Consider the following 18847-nt stretch of genomic DNA (forward strand, 5'->3'; position numbering starts at 1 on the left):
GTGGAAGTTCTGCTGACTCTCTGCTACCCAGGACCTGTGATTCTGTTAGTTGACGTAACTTTCAGCTGAAATTAGTCTCCATCAGGCATAAGGGAAAGATCCATGTCCAAGCCATTCATTGTTATCTCAGTGAATGGACATTCACAAATGTGGAGGTGCTTAGGAACATCTGCTGGTTTTAATGCATGACCAACAGACATGCGATAGGGATATACAGGGTGGTCCATCGATAGTGATCAGGCCAAATATCTCACGAAATAAGCATCAAACGGAAACACTACAAAGAGAGATACTCATCTAGCTTGAACTGGGGAAACCAGATGGCGCTATGGTTGGCCCGTTAGATGGCGCTGCCATAGGTCAAACGGATATCAACTGCGTATTTTTAAATAGGAACCTACATCTTTTATTACATATTAGTGTAGTACATAAAGAAATATCAATGTTTTAGGTGGACGACTTTTTTCGTTTTGTGATAGATGAGGCTGTAATAGTCACAAACGTACAAGTACGTGGTATCACGTAACATTCCGCCAGTGCGGACGGTATTTGCTTCGTCACGCATTACCCATCTCAAAATGGACCGTTTACGAATTGCGGAAATGGTCGATATCTTGTTGATATATGGCTATTGTGATCAAAATGCCAAATGGGCGTGTGCTATGAATCCTGCTCGGTATCCTGGACGAAATTATCCAAGTGTCCGGACCGTTCGCCGGATAGTTAGCCTACGTTATTTAACGAAAGTGTTCAGCCACATGTGAAACGTGAACCATGACCTGCAACAAATGATGATGCCCAAGTAGATGTTTTAGCTGCTGTCGCGGCTAATCCGCAAATCAGTAGGAGACGAATTGCACGAGAATCGGGAATCTCTAAAACGTCGGTGTTGAGAATGCTACATCAACATCGATTGCACCCTTTCCATATTTCTGTCCACCAGAAATTGCATGGCGACGACTTTGAACGTCTTGTACAGTTCTGCCACTGGGCACAAGAGAAATTACGGGATGATACTACAAGATGTTTCACTGCATTATAGAATGGCGATGTACTTCCAACATTATGGATGTCTGGCACATAGCTCGCGTACGGTTGAAGCGGTATTGAATAGTATATTTCATGACAGGTGGATTGATCGTCGAAGCACTATACCATGGCCCGCACGTTCACCGGATGTGACGTCCCCGGATTTCTTTCTGTGGGAAAAGTTGATGGATATTTTTTATCGTGATCCACCGACAACGCTTGACAACATGCGTCAGCGCATTGTCAATGTATGTGCAAACATTTCGGAAGGCGAACTACTCGCTGTTGAGAGGAATGTCGTTACACGTATTGCGAAATGCATTGAGGTTGACGGACATCATTTTGAGCATTTATTGCATTAATGTGGTATTTACAGGTAATCATGCTGTGACAGCATGCGTTTTCAGTAATGATTAGTTCACAAAGGTACATGTATCGCATTGGAGCAACCGCAATAGAATGTTTAAACGTACTTACGTTCTGTATTTTAATTTAAAAAAACTACCTGTTGCGAACTGTTCATCTAAAATTGTGAGCCATATGTCTGTGACCATTACAGCGCTATCTATCACAAAGTGAAAAAAGTGGCCTAACTAAAACGTTCATATTGCTTTATGTACTACTGGAATATGTAATAAAAAATGGGGGTTCCTATTTAAAAAACACGCAGTTGATATCCGTTTGACCTATAGCAGAGCCATCTAGCGGACCAACCATAGCGCCATCTGGTTTCCCCCTTCAAGCTAGATAAGTTTTTCATTTGACGCTTATTTCTTGAGATATTTGGCCCAGTCAATCAATGGACCACCCTGAATATGCAGGTCTGCATAATTAGTGTGATATCCTGGTGTCTTGTGACAGGTGTTGGATTGATTTGGTAGGTCTCTGAAACATTTTCTGGCGCACTGCAGCCATGTTTTGTAGTGTGCAGGGGAGTTAAGGCATTTTTTTTTTTTGCTGGTTCAAAACAGATCCTGTTTGACATCAATTTCGGATTAAGCGTTGCATGGTACTCGTTGCTCACACTTTAACACCACTAAATTTCGCAGAAAACAACTGACCACATCGTTTCCACGACTTAGTTCTCACATAACTTTTCACAACGAACGCCTGCTGCTCCACTGCGAGTACCATCGCCCCCTTTGCTCTGCTCCACTCACACTGGCACAGCCCGCACTACAATCTGAACTGATGTGGATCACGTGGAGGATCACATGGCGTGCATGTCACAGGGTGTGGCTATATGCATATATTCCCGTGCAATCGTATCCAACCTCCCAGGCCACTTTCATTTGCTCCACACTGTACTAACAGAAGTATCTCTCTAGGTTTGGAGCCAGATTGGCCACGCCATCATGTCCGGCAATATTTTACTGCCTCGAGACAGCATTGCAACCGATCAAAGTGTATCACTTGTATTTCACTCATTTTTCTAATCTTCTTAGATACACAAGTGGTCAACTCCCTTAACACTTTTGTTATTGGACCAGCCAATCGTAGTAATGTATTGTTTTCTTCACAGTACCTAAGACCAAGAGCATGTCTTCGTCCCTGCATTGGTGTCAGAGGCCACTAGCAGATGGACTATGGAATTATTCAGCCACGTGTAGCTGTCATTACTACCAACACAGAAAAGGCTACTACTGGAGTGGTGCTGTGAATATAATGCATAGACTACTGGCATTACAGCAATGAATCACATTTTGTACTGGCCCAGATGAGTATCGTCAGGCACTATGGCGGCGACCTTGGTCGCATTCTTTCTGTTTTCTGGAGACATGCAGCAGTGTTACTTCTGGGGTCATGGTATGTGGATCCGCTGGGGATGACCTCGGCTCAAGACTCATAGTGACTGAGGACGCTGTCGGCACAATGGTATGCCACTGCCATCCCATGTCCCTGTTTGCTACCTCTCATGTAACAGTATTGTGACATCAACAATCAACACGAAAATGCTCACCCACACATGGGATGTATCTCCATAAATTGTTTGCCTGATGTTGAAATACCCCCATGTCCCGAAAGACATCCAGATCTAACATGTCGGGGGTCAATCCATTGCAGTGCTAGTAACTGCGATATCAAGGACGAGTTGCAACGGTTATGGCCCACTTTCCGTCAGGAGAGGATAAAATGACTTTAAGATTTACTTCCCAACAGAACCAACGCATGTGTCCTGGTAATTGTGGTTGCAATACCAAACTATAAATTGGTTCATACCACTAAGTTATGTGTAAATTTGACTCGATTTTTCAATGACTGATATAATGTCACATACTGTATCAACATGTGAAGTAACATTTCGTTTCGTCAGGCCTTCCGAATACTTCAGTTCTTGTTGATGCAATGTATATTTAAACATAAACTCTACATCAAACGATGTTCATAGTCTTACGTGGAGGTTATCTTTCCAGTCTTACATGCTTCACTTTCTCCAGACTCTACCTTTCTCTTTTGCAGCTGATAAAGTCCATAGATTTATGTTCATGTATGATACTCATATAGCAACGCACCAGCAACCTACTTCCAGATCCATTCCCTTCCAGTTTAATTTGGGAGATATATAACCAACAATGAAACTAGAAACTCCATCCACTACATTAATATATACAGAAACTTTGGAAAAGAATTTTAGCTTAGGAAACAAGCCCCATACTACAACACTGAATGAACATAATACAAAGAAAGATGTTGACATCGATTAAAACAATAAGTTTACTGTTAACCATTGCCATCTCTGCTTTTTAGAAACTAAAATTCGATTTTTTCGCCATAATACTTCGCTAACGCCACCCTCCTCTAATTTGTTTAAATATATGCTTGTGTAGTGACAGAACTCACGACATGCCACAGACGGAGGTTGAGTGGGGACCTGTGGTCTGCACAGCTGTGACGAGGGTCCGGCCACAGTCGCTGTGCTCACTGTGTGGCTGTATATTGGGGGTTGGTCCTGCTGTGTCCAGTGGCTGGCCCACAGTGCAGAGGTAGACTGTTTCGATACATGTATTCACACAGGGACCACTGGGCAGCTGTCCATCCACAGATGATGGGACCAACACAGCCAAAGGCGACAGTGGGTCCACTAACCCACTAAGATAAATGACTTACTAGTGAGACAATCAGTTTACACGCTGCTTCTCTTGAGTTCCTCATACTAGCAGTTTAACATACCAAGTTACAGTCACTCAGAAGTTATATTGGCAAAACTTTTAAATGTACTTAATTTGCTACTATGTCCATCAGATGGTGTTCGTAGGTCATATGCTACAGACTGGGCGGTAGGGGGAACATACAGTAAATATGATGACAGATACTTCTGAAATGACCAGAGAAGCAAATTCAGAGAAAAATGGAGCACAATATCTGTCATATTACGAAGCTACTGCAGTAAAAATTTAACTTCCATTAAAACCTTTATCACAGAGTTGGAACTTCGGCCAATACATTTATTTTATTCACACTGGCCAATGAGCACCCACACGAAACAGGTGAACATTGAATAGTACCTGACTGGGAGGCTGAACGAATCTATGAGTATGATCAGCAAAATAAGCAGACACATTAATTACATAATATATATTTATGCCTAAGTGCTGATCACAGGTTGTCACTCACTGAAATTAAGAATTTTGTTTCGTTACTGTGTTCAGTGTAATGATTTTTATCAGACTGTGATTAGTGTGTGTGTGTGTGTGTGTGTCTTATATTAGTGCTTAATAATTTAAATATAAGTGCAATGCACAGACAAAGGAACTATGCTACATATGCTACTTGATGGAAGTTTGTATGCAGTGTGATAATCTGTGAAAAAGTTGTGGCTGGTGTTTGGACAATGTGGAATTTACAAGTGGTGCTTATGAAGCAAGTGCTGTGATGGAAAAAGAAAAGTATTTCAAGAGCCGTGCAAACCATGCTACATGTAGCAGTGGTGTTTAATGGCAGTAACTGTTGGGAGATCCGTGTATCAAATGAGAACTACTGAAGATGTGGCAGTTTCTAGTTTTGCCAGTTGTAGTTTTGTTCTGTGTGTGTGTGTTGGTTAGCGTTTGTGATTTCTCATGAAGAAATTGGGCAATGAATTTACCATTGACATAAAAAGAGAGGCTTCATGTATATGCATGTAACGTGGATGGATACTTGTGTGAAGTGGCTGTCATGGTAAGCAATGCAATAGTGTACATAGCTTGACGCAATGAAGAAGATACTGGTTGGGTTTTGTGACATGCACCCTATTTAAGTTAAGAAATGCGTTTCCCAAATTTGCTTCTAAATAATTCAGATAGAATTACATATTTAAAGTTAATGTGTAAATAATAGGCATCTTGAAAACATAGCTGTGGCGATAAGCAGTTTCATTCAAACATTAATTCTCGTTTATAATTATGGGATACACTTCTGCAACAATAAAAATAAATGAGAAATGAATCACCGAGTGTACGGATTATTATCTGAAGGATATGAATTCCAGTTTTTGAAGCAGCTCGGTAAGTAGTGCATAAATATTCAGACATATCTAACAATAAAAGTAATTTATGAAATTTACTTGTCACTAGCATTGTAGTGAGTATTTATATTGTGATATGTTGATTACAAAGAATAGAAGGATCTGAAGATCTCTTTCATTTTGATGTTGTTAGGAATGGACCAATAACTGGAACAGGTCAGATAAGGAAACCCCTAAGCTCTAGCAGAAGAAAACACTGCAGGACTAATCTTTACTAAAGCCACTGGGAAAATTAAGCAAATACTGGTCAGTAGATATTTGGCAGACCCTTCTCTAAGAGCCAAGTACGGAGTTTTCACACAAAAAGCGCCTTCCTTTGTGTGTTGCACAAGCTAGTGACTGAAGTATGTCAATATCACGAGAAACAACAGACTAGAAGTGGGAAGGAAATGTGAAGGAAGACAAAGCATTATGCGGAACTGCCTGAAGCGGCAGAGCTGTTGTGAAACCCTGTCGCCTTTCTTGGGAGGTGGTCATGTGGTGTTTAAGAATTGTGTTTTTATACACCTTCTTTAAGAGAGATGTTTCATATATGCTCCGATTGAGAATGACAACATTTTCCTTAGAGCATAGTAAACTTCAAAAATCTTATTTCTAATACCCCTCGAATACTTCGTTAGAGTTAATGAATTTTGTTACAGAACTTGTCAGCGAATCCCACATATATATCTAGAACGTAAAAGGGAGATACAAAACACACAAAACTGTTGTACTGATTTGGGTGCAGCGACTATTGTGACTGACTACTCCAGTACCACGAATATTTCAAGATTTGCAGAATGAGAAAATCAAATAGGGAATTTAAAACACGTTGCTGCCCACCTTGAACTGTGCTGCAGCATTCTAAGGTTCACTATGTGATCAAAAGTATCCAGACAACTGGCTGAAATTGAATTACAAGTTCGTGGCGCACTGTGTAGGTAATGCTAGAATATAATATGGAATCAGCCGACCATTATCCTTGATGACAGCTCCTACTCACGCAGGCATACGTTGAATCAGGTGCTGGAAGGCTTCTTGGGGAATGGCAGCCCATATTTCATGGAGTGGTGTACTGAGGAGAGGTATCGTTGTCAGTAGGAAAGGCCGGGCACGAAGTTGGTGTTCCAAAACACCACAAGATGTTCTGTAGGATTCAGGTCAGAACTCTGCGCAGGCCAGTCCATTACAGGGATGTTCATGCTGAGTAATCACTCCGGCACAGGCCGTGCGTTATGATCAGGTGCTTGATCAGGTTGAAAGATGCAATCTCCGTCCACGAATTGCTCTTCACCATAACCGCCTCCGAATTTTACTGTTGGCACTACACACACTGGCAAATGACGTACACCAAGGATTCGCCACACCCACTCCCTGCCATCGGATGGCAACATTTTGTACCGTGATTCGTCACTGTATCCACTGCAAGTACAATGACAGTTAGGTGGGAGGTGACAAAACTAGGATTTCATGGTCTAACGGCTGCTCTTAAGCCACACATCACGAAGGTAATTGCCTGGTGTAAGAAGCGAAAGCATTGGACGGTTGAGCAGTGGAAAAACGTTGTGTGGAGTGACAAATCATGGTACACAATGTGTCAATCGGATGGCAGGGTGTGGGTATGGCGAATGCCCTGTGAACGCTCTCTGCCAGCATGTGTAGTGCCAACAGTAAAATTCAGAGGCGGTGGTTTTATGATATGGTCGTATTTGTCATGGAGGATGCTTGCACCCCTTGTTGTTTTGCGTGGCACTATCACAGCACAGTCCTACATTCATGTTTTAAGCGCCTTCTTGTTTCCAACTGTTCAAGATCAGTTGGGGGATGGCGATTACATCTTTCAACATGATCGAGCACCTGTTCATAATGCATGGGCTGTGGCCGAGTGGTTGCATGACAGTAACGTCTTTGCGAAGGACTGGCCCACACAGGGTCCTGACCAGAACGCTACAGAACACATCTGGGATATATTGGAACGCCAGCTTCGTGCCAGGTCTCACCGACCAACATCGATACCTCTCTTCAGTGCAGAATGAGCTGCCATTCCCCAATAAACCATCCAGCACCTGATTGAACGTATGGCTGCGAGAGTGGAAGCTGAGATGAGGGCTAAGGGCGGACCAACACCACACTGCATTCCAGCATTACCGATGGAGGGCTTCATTGAATTTGTAAGTCATATTCAGCCAGGTGTCTGGATACATTTGATCACACAGTGTATACAAGAAAATGGATATAAGTAGTAGTGTATTTTACTGCACATGCACATCTAATAAAAATTTGTGGTGGACATTGTAGGCCTGGCAGTACACACACGTATCGCTGTGTAACGTAGAATTGTGACTTGTCTCACGCTTACCTGGTGTCTGTCGGTTTCTCTGCAATCAGGTGAGTCAACTCCACAACAGTTTGTGGGTCGTTGACTACAGCCTCAGCCCAGCCCTGCGTCGCCATCACATGGAGCAAGTGGGCCTTTATGAAGGCGACGGCGGCCTGCTTCAGCCTGTTGGCGGAATGCTTAATCGCGATAACACCTGCAGCTGCCGCAGTCTCGACAGACAGCTGGGCGACCACCTGTTGCTCACAGTGCGCTTTCAGTACCGACAGGCCGTATACGTCGGCGGCGACCAGCAGCTTTGGGGCCATGCTGGGCAGCTGGGGCACCTGCAGGGTGTAGAGGTATGCCAGCACCTGGCGCAGCACAGGACCCTCTGTGTCCGAGTGTACGAGCTGGCTGCTGCTGCCCTCTACAGTGACGCGACGGAACATGTCCGCAAACACGGGACTCCTGGCGGCCAAGACAGCCCTGTGAGCCACAAGCCGCGTGTGCCCGGCCAGCAGAGTCACCACAGCGCCGTCCCCGGCGTCCAGCAGGGCTCCCAGATCCACGGCCGCGGCCTCCTCAGCCTCCTGAACTCGTCCCACTGTGAGCGATTCTGAAACACAGTTTCCCAAATGTTGGAAAAAGTGGGAGTGGCTGTCAGTGCAGAGTTAATCAATGCCACAATTTAAAGGCATTTCTAAAGCTGCTATCAGGATAAAATTTACACCCAACATAGATTATAGTGTGTAGATGAAGGAAATAATACTTTTGAAAATCTATTGCATCTCCTCTTAAAACTTCCCTATTTGCCTGTACAAAATGCCACAGAAGGAATAGAGGCCTCTTTCTACAATTACCTGCTCAAAATATCAAAATGAATATCTAGCACAAAACTGAGAGCATACATTGTTCAACACCCAGTCCCGATTTCTGCAGTTATTTCAGAAAACAATGATATTTCATGCCTGAAATCTGTATCCCTCTGCCCTTAACTGCTATACCAGCATGTTTCTTTCCAGGAATTGATACAGGGGATCAAGTAACTGCTGTCACAGTCTGGAATGACTTTCTAGAAACGTGACATAGAGGTGGCGGGCATAGCTAGATGGCAACTTCTGACATATTCCAATATGACAACACCCAACATTTTGTAGGGTAGTGGCATAACGCCCCCCCTCCCCCCCAATGGATAAAATAAAATTTTATCTGGAGTACAAATAACTGTGCCTAATTGCGTTTTGGTCACAATACTAAATTATTTCTAAAAGATCATGTTTATCATGACTATTTCGCAACAATTTGTAGCTATTACATAATTTACCATCAATAAATTTTTATTTTCAAATAATAGAAGTAATGAATGACACACTGTGGTGCACGCTACAGCTTGTCAAACGAATGTATGAACTTCATCTTCCAAACATAATGCTCCTGCTGCACACAACAGTTTTCACTTTGTACCATGATGGAGAAATCGAGACATATAGATCACATATGTTTCAATATCTCATAAAAATTTCTAGCAAATGACCAGAAATTTCGTCATCACTCACTTCATAATAATAAATGAAAAAATATTAAACTTCAACTCAACACTTACTATGTAATGGCTACTATTGTAGTGTAAGATGTGTACAGTACTTTATTTTTATTATTATTTGTGGCACCTAGTCAGACACAAAGCCTTGGCAAGTTAAAATCGTTCGATTTCTGACACTGCAGAAGTAAGGAGTCCAGCAATCAAGTGATTCAGAAACAGTAAGCAGAGTGCATGAATTTTCACTTGATTGATTTTAAGTAAAGGTGCAGGATGAGGGTGACGCAAGTGTCAATAGAGATAGAAGTGGTGTAGAGGAAACAAGTTTTGTAACAAGTGCATAACTTCACTGCAGACAGTTAGTTAACTTCCATTTTTGAGTAGTCTTAGACGCAATGAGAAAGGCTACATCATTACAAATAAGAAGTACCAATTGTATAATTGACACATTAGTCTGAGGTTTAATAAAGCATCTACAAAAGCTAAGTATCATTTATCTTTCATCACTTTCAAAATAAGAATTTTCTAAGGAAATATTCTTCTTACAAGGGAACCTCCCCATCGCACCCCCCTCAGATTTAGTTATAAGTTGGCACAGTGGATAGGCCTTGAAAAACTGAACACAGATCAATCGAGAAAACAGGAAGAAGTTGTGTGGAACTATGAAGAAAATAAGTAAAATATGCAAACTGAGTAGTCCATGCCAAAGATATGCAACATCAAGGATAGTGTGAGCTCAGGAGCGCCGTGGTCTCGTGGTTAGCGTGAGCAGCTGTGGAATGAGAGGCCCTCGGTTCAACTCTTCCCTCAAGTGAAAAGTTTACTTTCTTTATTTTCGCAAAGTTATGATCTGTCCGTTCGTTCATTGACGTTTCTGTTCACTGTAATAAGTTTAGTGTCTATGTTTTGCGACCGCACCGCAAAACCGTGCGATTAGTATACGAATGGACGTGCCTCTCCAATGGGAACCGAAAACATTTGATCGCAAGGTCATAGGTCAACCGATTCCTCCACAGGAAAACACGTCTGATATATTCTATACAACACATGACAGGAATATGTTGACGACCCACCTAACTTGTAAACTTGGCGAATGGGTAAAAAGATTCTTCTACCTTGCCCGATTTAGGTTTTCTTGTGGATGAGATAATCACTCCCAAAAAAGTGATGAAATCACAAGAGCTTGTCTCATAAACTGCACCAAATGAATGCAACAGTTTCACAGTCGCACAGTTTTCCCTGTGCTCTGCCAAAACATATGTTTTTAACGTTTTCAAATGTTTCCATGTGTATACCGTCAAATCCTGCATGTGTACAAGTAAATCTGAACATGTTCTGGAACTTTGGAGAGCGAGGTTGATTGTGTGTGTGTTCCTGAACTTTGATAATTGTCTGAAAATAAAAAATTAAAAATTTTCACTCAGGGGAATACTTGAACCAAGGACCTCTCGGTCCACAGCTGCTCACGCTAACCACAGGACCACAGCTCTACTGAGCTTGTTTACTCCTTAAAGTTGCCTATCTTGAGCATGGACTACTCAGTTTGTACATTTTGCTTGTTTTTTTAATAGTTCCACACAACTTCTTCCTGTTTTCTCGATTGATCTGTGTTCAGTTTCTCAAGGCCTATCCACTGTGCCAACTTATAACTAAATCTGAGGGGGGTGCGATGGGGAGGTTCCCTTGTTAGTGGAGTTTAGTTAATCGCTAAGGATGATGACTTGGTGTGTGTGTTTGGGTGTTTGGGTGGCTGGGAAGGGAAGGGGGGAAGTGGAGCTCTAGCTAGTGTCTGTTTGCACTCTGGGATAATGCTCTCAGAAAGGTTGGGAGCCATTACTGTAGGGGGATATGTCAAAGCCAGTCATAGAGAATATGCCATCTTTTCAACACACATTCTTTCCATCATTTCGTAATTGATGACACCCTACCAAATTGTTGCAGATGGTACTGATAACTGACCTTTGTTGTTGTAAGTTATTCATTACAAGCTGTAATTAGCGCTGAAAATAGTCACAGTTCCAGTTCCTACATTAGACGACCAGGTTGATCCTTTAAATGACGTTTTAAATTACTATTATTTATTGCAGCTATTTTCTATCAGCTATCTCTGAAAATCTGAGAAACAAGGAAGCCCTGGGATAGACAACACTCCAGCTGAATTTGTCGAACCTGGAAGGATTGAAATTAGAAATCTGTTAAATACTCCCTTGTGTAACATATAGGAACAGGGGTAATTGCCCTCAGACCCTATAGAAACATTATACGATATTTATTCTTAAAGGAGGAATGTCTTAAAATACAAAAATTACCGAAGTCTTAGCTTAGTCGTGAATGTCACATCAAATAAAAGCTTCCTCTGTCTTCGAACAATTGACACACGATTATCATAAAGTCAGTTTGGATTCGGAAAAAAACCGAAGAATTCAAGAAGGAGTAATATCTTTAAACTTAATTTTAAATTGTAAATAAATAGCTTTTGTAGGTATACAGGAAATGTTTCATGATGTAAAATGGCCAAATAAAGTTTGAGGTACAGAAGAGAGTAGGAATATGCATAGAGAGTGATATGTTATGTGGAAGCTGTATAAAAAGGAGAGGACTTCTATTGGAGTGCACTCTACACAGGTTCTACACATATTCATGAATGAATCCGGCAAGGTAGTGTACTATAAACAATTATCTTTAATCTATTCAACAAACACGTACTTAGGAACGGAGAGTAGTGTTACATATAGTATACAGGAGAATAGAGCAGGTATGCGTGGCACAGCTGTTTTATCTGAAAGTGAGTCCAATCTAGGCCCTTGCTAGTGGCCTCTGGGTGCATCAGAACGAGAATGCAGTCCCAAAAGTGCTCCTCCAGGATGAATTTGGATAACGGGATTGAAATCATCTTCCAAAACCTTCACATACCGTTCGGTAGTCACCAAAGGAATACCGCACCGATTATTCCACGAGTGGACACTGCACACCACACAGTCTCCCGTTGAGGGTGAAGTGACATCTCGATCGCCAAATGCTGACTCTCAGTCCCCCAACTGTGCCAATTTCACTTAGTAAAGCATCCATCCAAATAAAAGTAGCCGACAACAACCTGGCGTGTTCGATGGGCATTCTAATTCCCATCGTGTCCCGCGCCTGTGGCACTGGACTGGATGAAGAAGACCCATTGAGTTCCCTCCATGGTCGCCAGATCGAACAGCTACGGACTTTTACTTGTGGGGAACTGTGAAAGATAACGTCTATCGACGTGAGCCACGCACGCTGGAGGAGATGACAGCGACATGTGCAGCGATCTACACAGTAACAGTGACTGACATAGTTGCGACGAGCCGGCCGCTGAGGCCGAGAGGTTCTAGACGCTTCAGTCCGGAACCCCGCTGCTGCTACGTTCGCAGGCTAGAATCCTGCCTCTGTCATGGATGTATGTGATGTCCTTAGGTTAGTTAGGTTTAAGTAGTTCTAGGTTCTAGGGCCATTAGATGTTAAGTCCTATAGCGCTTAGAGAGTTGCGACGACCGCTCGTCGTTCTGCTATGTGTAAAGCCGTCGACTTTTTAACACTTGAAGTAACCATATGCTAAGCTAAAGGCTGTGCAACATATGTGATCGATTATTAAATGTAAAATAAACACATAAGTAATACTTTTCGTTCCTTATGGTGTGTATACATTTTTCTGGCGGACTGTATATAAAGAAGAAAGAAAAAACGTAAATTAGTTACGGAGTTCGGCGTGTACACATTTTATTCAAAATGTAAACGTCACAACATATATTCGGATTAAGGTTATGACATCTTCGGTGTGACAGCCGTCATAGGCAATGACGTGGCGCAGACGAATAGCGAAATTCTGCGTGACCCGCTTAAGTGTCGGAACATAGATGCTGTCGATGACCTCCTGAATGTCTGTTTTCAGCTCAACATTAGTCTCGGGGCTATTGCTGTACACCTTGACCTTAATACAGCCCCACAAGAAGAAGTCGATGTATTCAGATCAGGAGAATATGGCGGCCAATCGAGGCCCATGCGAGTGCCTCCTGGGTACACCAGAGCCAGAATGCGGTCCCCAAAATGCTCCTCCAGGACATCAAATACTTCCCTGCTTCGAAGGGGTCGAGCACTATGTTGTATGAATCACGTCTTATCGAAATGATCCTAACTTCGGATAATCGTGATGATATCATCTTCCAAAACGTACAGTTCGGTAGTCACCAAAAGAATATTGCACTGATTATTCCGTGACTGGAGACTGCACACCACACAGTGCTCTGTTGAGGGTGCAAGACTTCTCGATCACCGAATGCGCAGTCTCAGTCCACGAAATGCGTCAATTTCGCTTATTGACGAACACTTCCAAGTGGATGTGTGCTTAGCCGCGAAACGAAACCATATTCACATCAAAGTCCTGTTCGTCAATTCTGCAGACAACAGTGTAGGCGAAACATGACTGCTGGCTTAACGGCTGAGAAGCTTGAATTTTGTATGGGAAAAGATGCGGGTCTTCAACAACTACATGCCGCAGTGCCACCCAGTTGATTCCCAGCTGTTGTGCAGCTCGTGTGATAGATTTCCTGGGGCTGGTTTGAAACACAAGACCTGTCATGTTGATGTTTTCAGTCGTTTTCATCCATTTTGGACGACAGACATTGCGAACACTGTCAGCAAGAAAGCTACCCGTTTTCTCAAATTTTCCAAACATATTCTTTATTATTAGCACACACGGACCGGTTGTCTTCAGCTTGATCTCGGTCGCACCACTACCTTTGAGCCGCATTTGGGCTGCTATTACTAGCGTAGCAGGCCTCCACAAGCGGTATATGTTCAGGTACACTGTACCGTGACGTTTTCTCGTGCACATGGCCGACACAACAAGTCACACGCGCATGCACATACTAATTAACATCATCCCCCGCGGCCAAGCATGCAGTTTGAACGTCATAAAGCAAACCGTTCAGAATCTATGAGGATTTCATTTCATGTAGGTCAATAATTGCACCCTCAAACTGCCTGACAGATTAAAACTGTGTGCCGGACCGAGACTCCAACTCGGGACCTTTGCCTTTCCAGGGCAAGTGCTCTGTCGACAGGACTACCCAACCACTACTCACGTCCCGTCCTCTGGGCTTCAGTTCTGCGAGTATCTCGTCTGCTACCTTCCAAACTTCACTAGCACTTCTGCCAGGAAGTTGCATATCAGCGCACACTCCGCTACAGAGTGAAAATTTCAACCTCGAATTGTCACCCTTTATGAATAACTTTCCTTCCTGATTTCCATCGTAAACATGTTGTTGTTGGTGTTGTTGTTGTTGTGGTCTTCAGTTCAGAGACTGGTTTGATGCAGCTCTTTCCTGTGTAAGCTCGTTCATCTCAAAGTACCTACTGCAGTCTACATCCTTCTGAGTCTGCTTAATGTATTCATATCTTGGTCTCCCTCCACGCTGCTCTTCAATACTGAATTAGTGATCCCTTGATGCCTCAAAAAATGTCCTACCAACAGATCCCTTCTTCTAGTCAATTTGTGCCACAAATTTCTCTTCTCCCCAATTCAGCACCTCCTCATTAGTTACGTGGTATATCCATATAATCTTCAGCATACTTCTGTAGCACCACATTTCGAAAGCTTCTATTCTCTTTTTGTCTAAACTATTTATCGTCGTGTTTCATATCCATACATAGCTACACTCCATAAAAATTCTTTCAGAAACGACTTCCTGATACTTAAATCTAAACTCGATGTTAAGAAATTCCTCTTCTTTGGAAACTCTTTCCCTGTCATTGCTAATCTACATTTTACATCCTCTCTACTTCCACCATGATCAGTTATTTTTCTCCCCAAATAGTAAAGCTCATTTACTACTTTAAGTGTCTCGTTTGCTAATCTAATTCCCTTAGCCTCACCTGATTTAATTCGAATATATCCCATTATCGTCGTTTCGCTTTTTTGATGTTCATCTTTCATCCTCCTTTTAAGACACTGTCCGTTCCATTCGACTGCTCTTCCAGGTCATTTGCACTCTCTGAGAGAATTCCAGTGTCGTCGGTAAACCTCAGAGCTTTTATTTCTTCTTCGGATTTAAATTCCTACTGCGAATTTTTCTTTTGTTTTCTTTACTGCTTGCTCAATATATAGACTTAATGACATTGTGGATAGGCTACAACCCTGTCTCACTCCATTCCCAACCACTGTTTCCCTTTCATGCCCCTCGGCTCTTATAACTGCCATCTGGTTTCTGTACAAATTGTAAATAGCCTGTCACTCGTTTGCTAATCTAATTCCCTTAGCCTCACCTGATTTAATTCGAATATATCCCATTATCGTCGTTTCGCTTTTTTGATGTTCATCTTTCATCCTCCTTTTAAGACACTGTCCGTTCCATTCGACTGCTCTTCCAGGTCATTTGCACTCTCTGAGAGAATTCCAGTGTCGTCGGTAAACCTCAGAGCTTTTATTTCTTCTTCGGATTTAATTTCAGAATTTGAAAGAATTGTCAGAAGCTTTCTCTAAGACTAGAAATGCTAGAAACGTAGGCTTGCCTTTCGTTAATAACCCAAATAACGGTAAACATACGCCAGTGTATTGCCGTTACATCTTTCACGTTAGTCAAATATATTTTTTTCAGCTTTGGAAGGCAAGAGTTAATTGTGAATGGAAAACGAGCGCAGTACTGTTATGTCGTCCGTCAGTCCCTCCAGATGGGGATCCCACACCGCACAGAAATACTCCAGAATAGGACGGTCAAGCTTGGTGTAAGCAGTCTCTTTAGTAGACCTGTTGCATCTTCTAAGTGTTCTGCCAATGAATTGCAGTCTTTGGTTTGCTCTACCCAAAACATTATCTATGTGATCGTTCCAATTTAGGTTATTTGTAATTGAAATCCCCAAGTATTTAGTTGAATTTACAGTCTTCAGATTTGTGTGACTTATCGCATAATCGAAATTTAGTGGATTTCTTTTAGTACTCATGTGAATAACTTCACATTTTGCTTTATTTAGGGTCTATTGCCACTCTTCGCAACAAACATATTTTATCTAAATCATTTTGCTGTTCGTTTTGGCCATCTGATGACTTAACAAGACTGTAAATGAGATCATCATTTGCAAACAATCTGAGAGAGCTACTCAGATTGTCTACTATGTCGTTAATATTCTTCAGTAAAAACGGAGGGAAAAATTTGGAAATTTGTGGTAAGGTCTTATGGGACCAAACTGCTAAGGTCATCCGTCCCTCAGCTTACACGCTATTTAATCTAACATAAACTAACTTACGCTAAGGGCGACACACAGACCCAAGCCCGATGGAGGACTCGAACCTCCGACGGGGGGAGTCACACGGAGCGTGACAAGACGCCCAAGATCGCGCTGCTACCCGGCTGGGGAACAACAGATGACCGATAACACTTCCTTGGGGAACGCAGGATATTGCTTCTGTTTTAATCGATGACTTTCCGTCTATTACTACGGACTGTGATCTTACTGAGAGGAAATAACGAATCCAGCAGCACAATTGAGGCGATTTTCCATAATCATGCAGTTTGGTTAGAAGACGCTTGTGAGGAACGGTGTCGAAAGTCTTCTGGAAATCTAAAAACATGGAATCAATTGGACATCCCCTGTAGATAGCACTCATTACTTCATGAGTAGTTGTGTTTCGCAACAACGATGTTTTCAGCATCCGTGATGACTGTGTGTCAATAAATCGTTTTCTTCCAGGTAATTTATAATGGTCGAACACACTATATATTCGAAAACCATACTACAAATCGACTTAGTGACGTGGGCCTGTAATTTAGCGGATTACTCCTACTTCCATTTTTCAGTATTGGTGTGACTCGAGCAATTTTTTAGTCTTTAGGTACAGAACTTTCTGTGGACAGGTGGTTGTTTATAATTCCTAAACATGGAGCTATAGCATCGGCATAATCGGAAGGGATCCTGAGTGGGATACAGTCTGGACTGGAGGCCTTACCTTTATTAAGTGATTTAACCTGCTTGCTACACCGTGGATTTCTACTTCTATGTTTCTCATCTTGGCAGTTGTTCTTAATTGGAATTCAGGAATATTTACTTTGTCTTCCTCGGTGAATTAGTTTCGGAAAACGTGTTTAATAACTCTGCTGTGGTGGCACTGTCATCAATGAGTTCACCGTTGTTATCGGGCAGTGGAGGTATTGATTGCGTCTCGCCACTGGCGTGCTTTATGTATGACCTGTCGCTGTCCATTTTCACTGTCAAGTGTCCTCAGAGCCAGTGATAGGCCGCAGACACGCACTGCCGCAGGAGGAACACCTGTTTCTGGAGGTGAACCGTGCGCCAAGTCTTATGACCATGGAAAGGGGTTGCTTGGACGAAAAATGCACTCTCGTCTACCTCTCGCTAAAGGGTCACTAAAGGTGGCATTTGGACATTTAAGCTGCTGATTCAGAACAGCTGACACCATGAACTTGCCTTTCACATATAGGAAATATTGAAACAGGTATAGCTACGGTCGCAGGTTCGAATCCTGCCTCGGGCATGGATGTGTGTGATGTCTTTAGGTTAGTTAGGTTTAAGCAGTTCTAAGTTCTAGGAGACTGATGACCACAGATGTTAAGTCCCATAGTGGTCAGAGCCATTAGAAACCATTTTGAAACAGGTATACAGAATCACTGCATACACACATACATATCTTTCGTGCATTGCCTGGTGGATTTCCCTTTCACACATTTGTAACCACACGGAAAACGTTAATATTTGGTGTTCTGTCAAACATTTCGGTAGTTATGTCACTTTGTACGTATATCCACACACGACTCTCGGTGCTTACTCATTAAATGCTGTTGTCGTATGTCTCCCTGTGGCCGCCACGCCTACAGGAGAGATGACAGGCTGCTCCCTGCGGAGGACACAGAGCTGTACCTCACCATGGTCGTCGTATTGCAGGACAAAACAACTTGGTGGCCAAGGAATAAGCGTAGGAAAGATGTTTTGCTCAAAATGCAAGTCCGTCTGGAGACTACACACCCTGTTCCTCGATGCTCAAAAACTTGGTGACGTTTTCACAATTCTTCTCTTACTTTCGTTTCTATCCCTGTGTGGTCAACAGAGAACAGGCGATTGCTCCAGTGTTTTTCTTTCGTCCGTGAACATTATACTGCTGTGTGCATTTTGTTAATACTCTACGGTTTATCTATCATATCTGGCCTCATTCCTGAATAACGAAAGACGTCTCTCCTGTATGTATAGTACATCTGTTTGCTACCAGGTTTTCTGACACAAAAATTAAAGATTTCTGGGACACAAATTAAAGATTAATAAGATTAACTTAAATTGTATAGGCACTTCAGTATGTAGCAACCATAATACTATTTTCAGTTTTTATATATCTTGTGTACTTCACCGTCGTAAGTAAAATTGAGTACGCCTGTCACAAGACTTTCATTTTGCTTCTACGCATCCACCATTCATTACCTTATCTGTTGCCCATAGAAAGGTACAT

The 18847-nt window shown here is 42.4% G+C and overlaps 1 protein-coding gene across 1 annotated transcript in view; it reads right to left on the reverse strand.

Annotated features, from left to right (window-relative positions):
* Window positions 1-18847, reverse strand: part of LOC126442772 (ankyrin-3-like) — a 109949-nt gene that overhangs the window by 25743 nt on the left and 65359 nt on the right. Inside the window, exon 3 of the mRNA XM_050090802.1 lies at window positions 7872-8448. Coding sequence (XP_049946759.1) covers window positions 7872-8448 — 577 coding nt within the window. The remainder of the gene's footprint in view (window positions 1-7871; window positions 8449-18847) is intronic.

Source organism: Schistocerca serialis, unplaced genomic scaffold (genome assembly GCF_023864345.2).
Source record: "Schistocerca serialis cubense isolate TAMUIC-IGC-003099 unplaced genomic scaffold, iqSchSeri2.2 HiC_scaffold_1406, whole genome shotgun sequence".
Lineage (NCBI taxonomy): Eukaryota > Metazoa > Arthropoda > Insecta > Orthoptera > Acrididae > Schistocerca > Schistocerca serialis.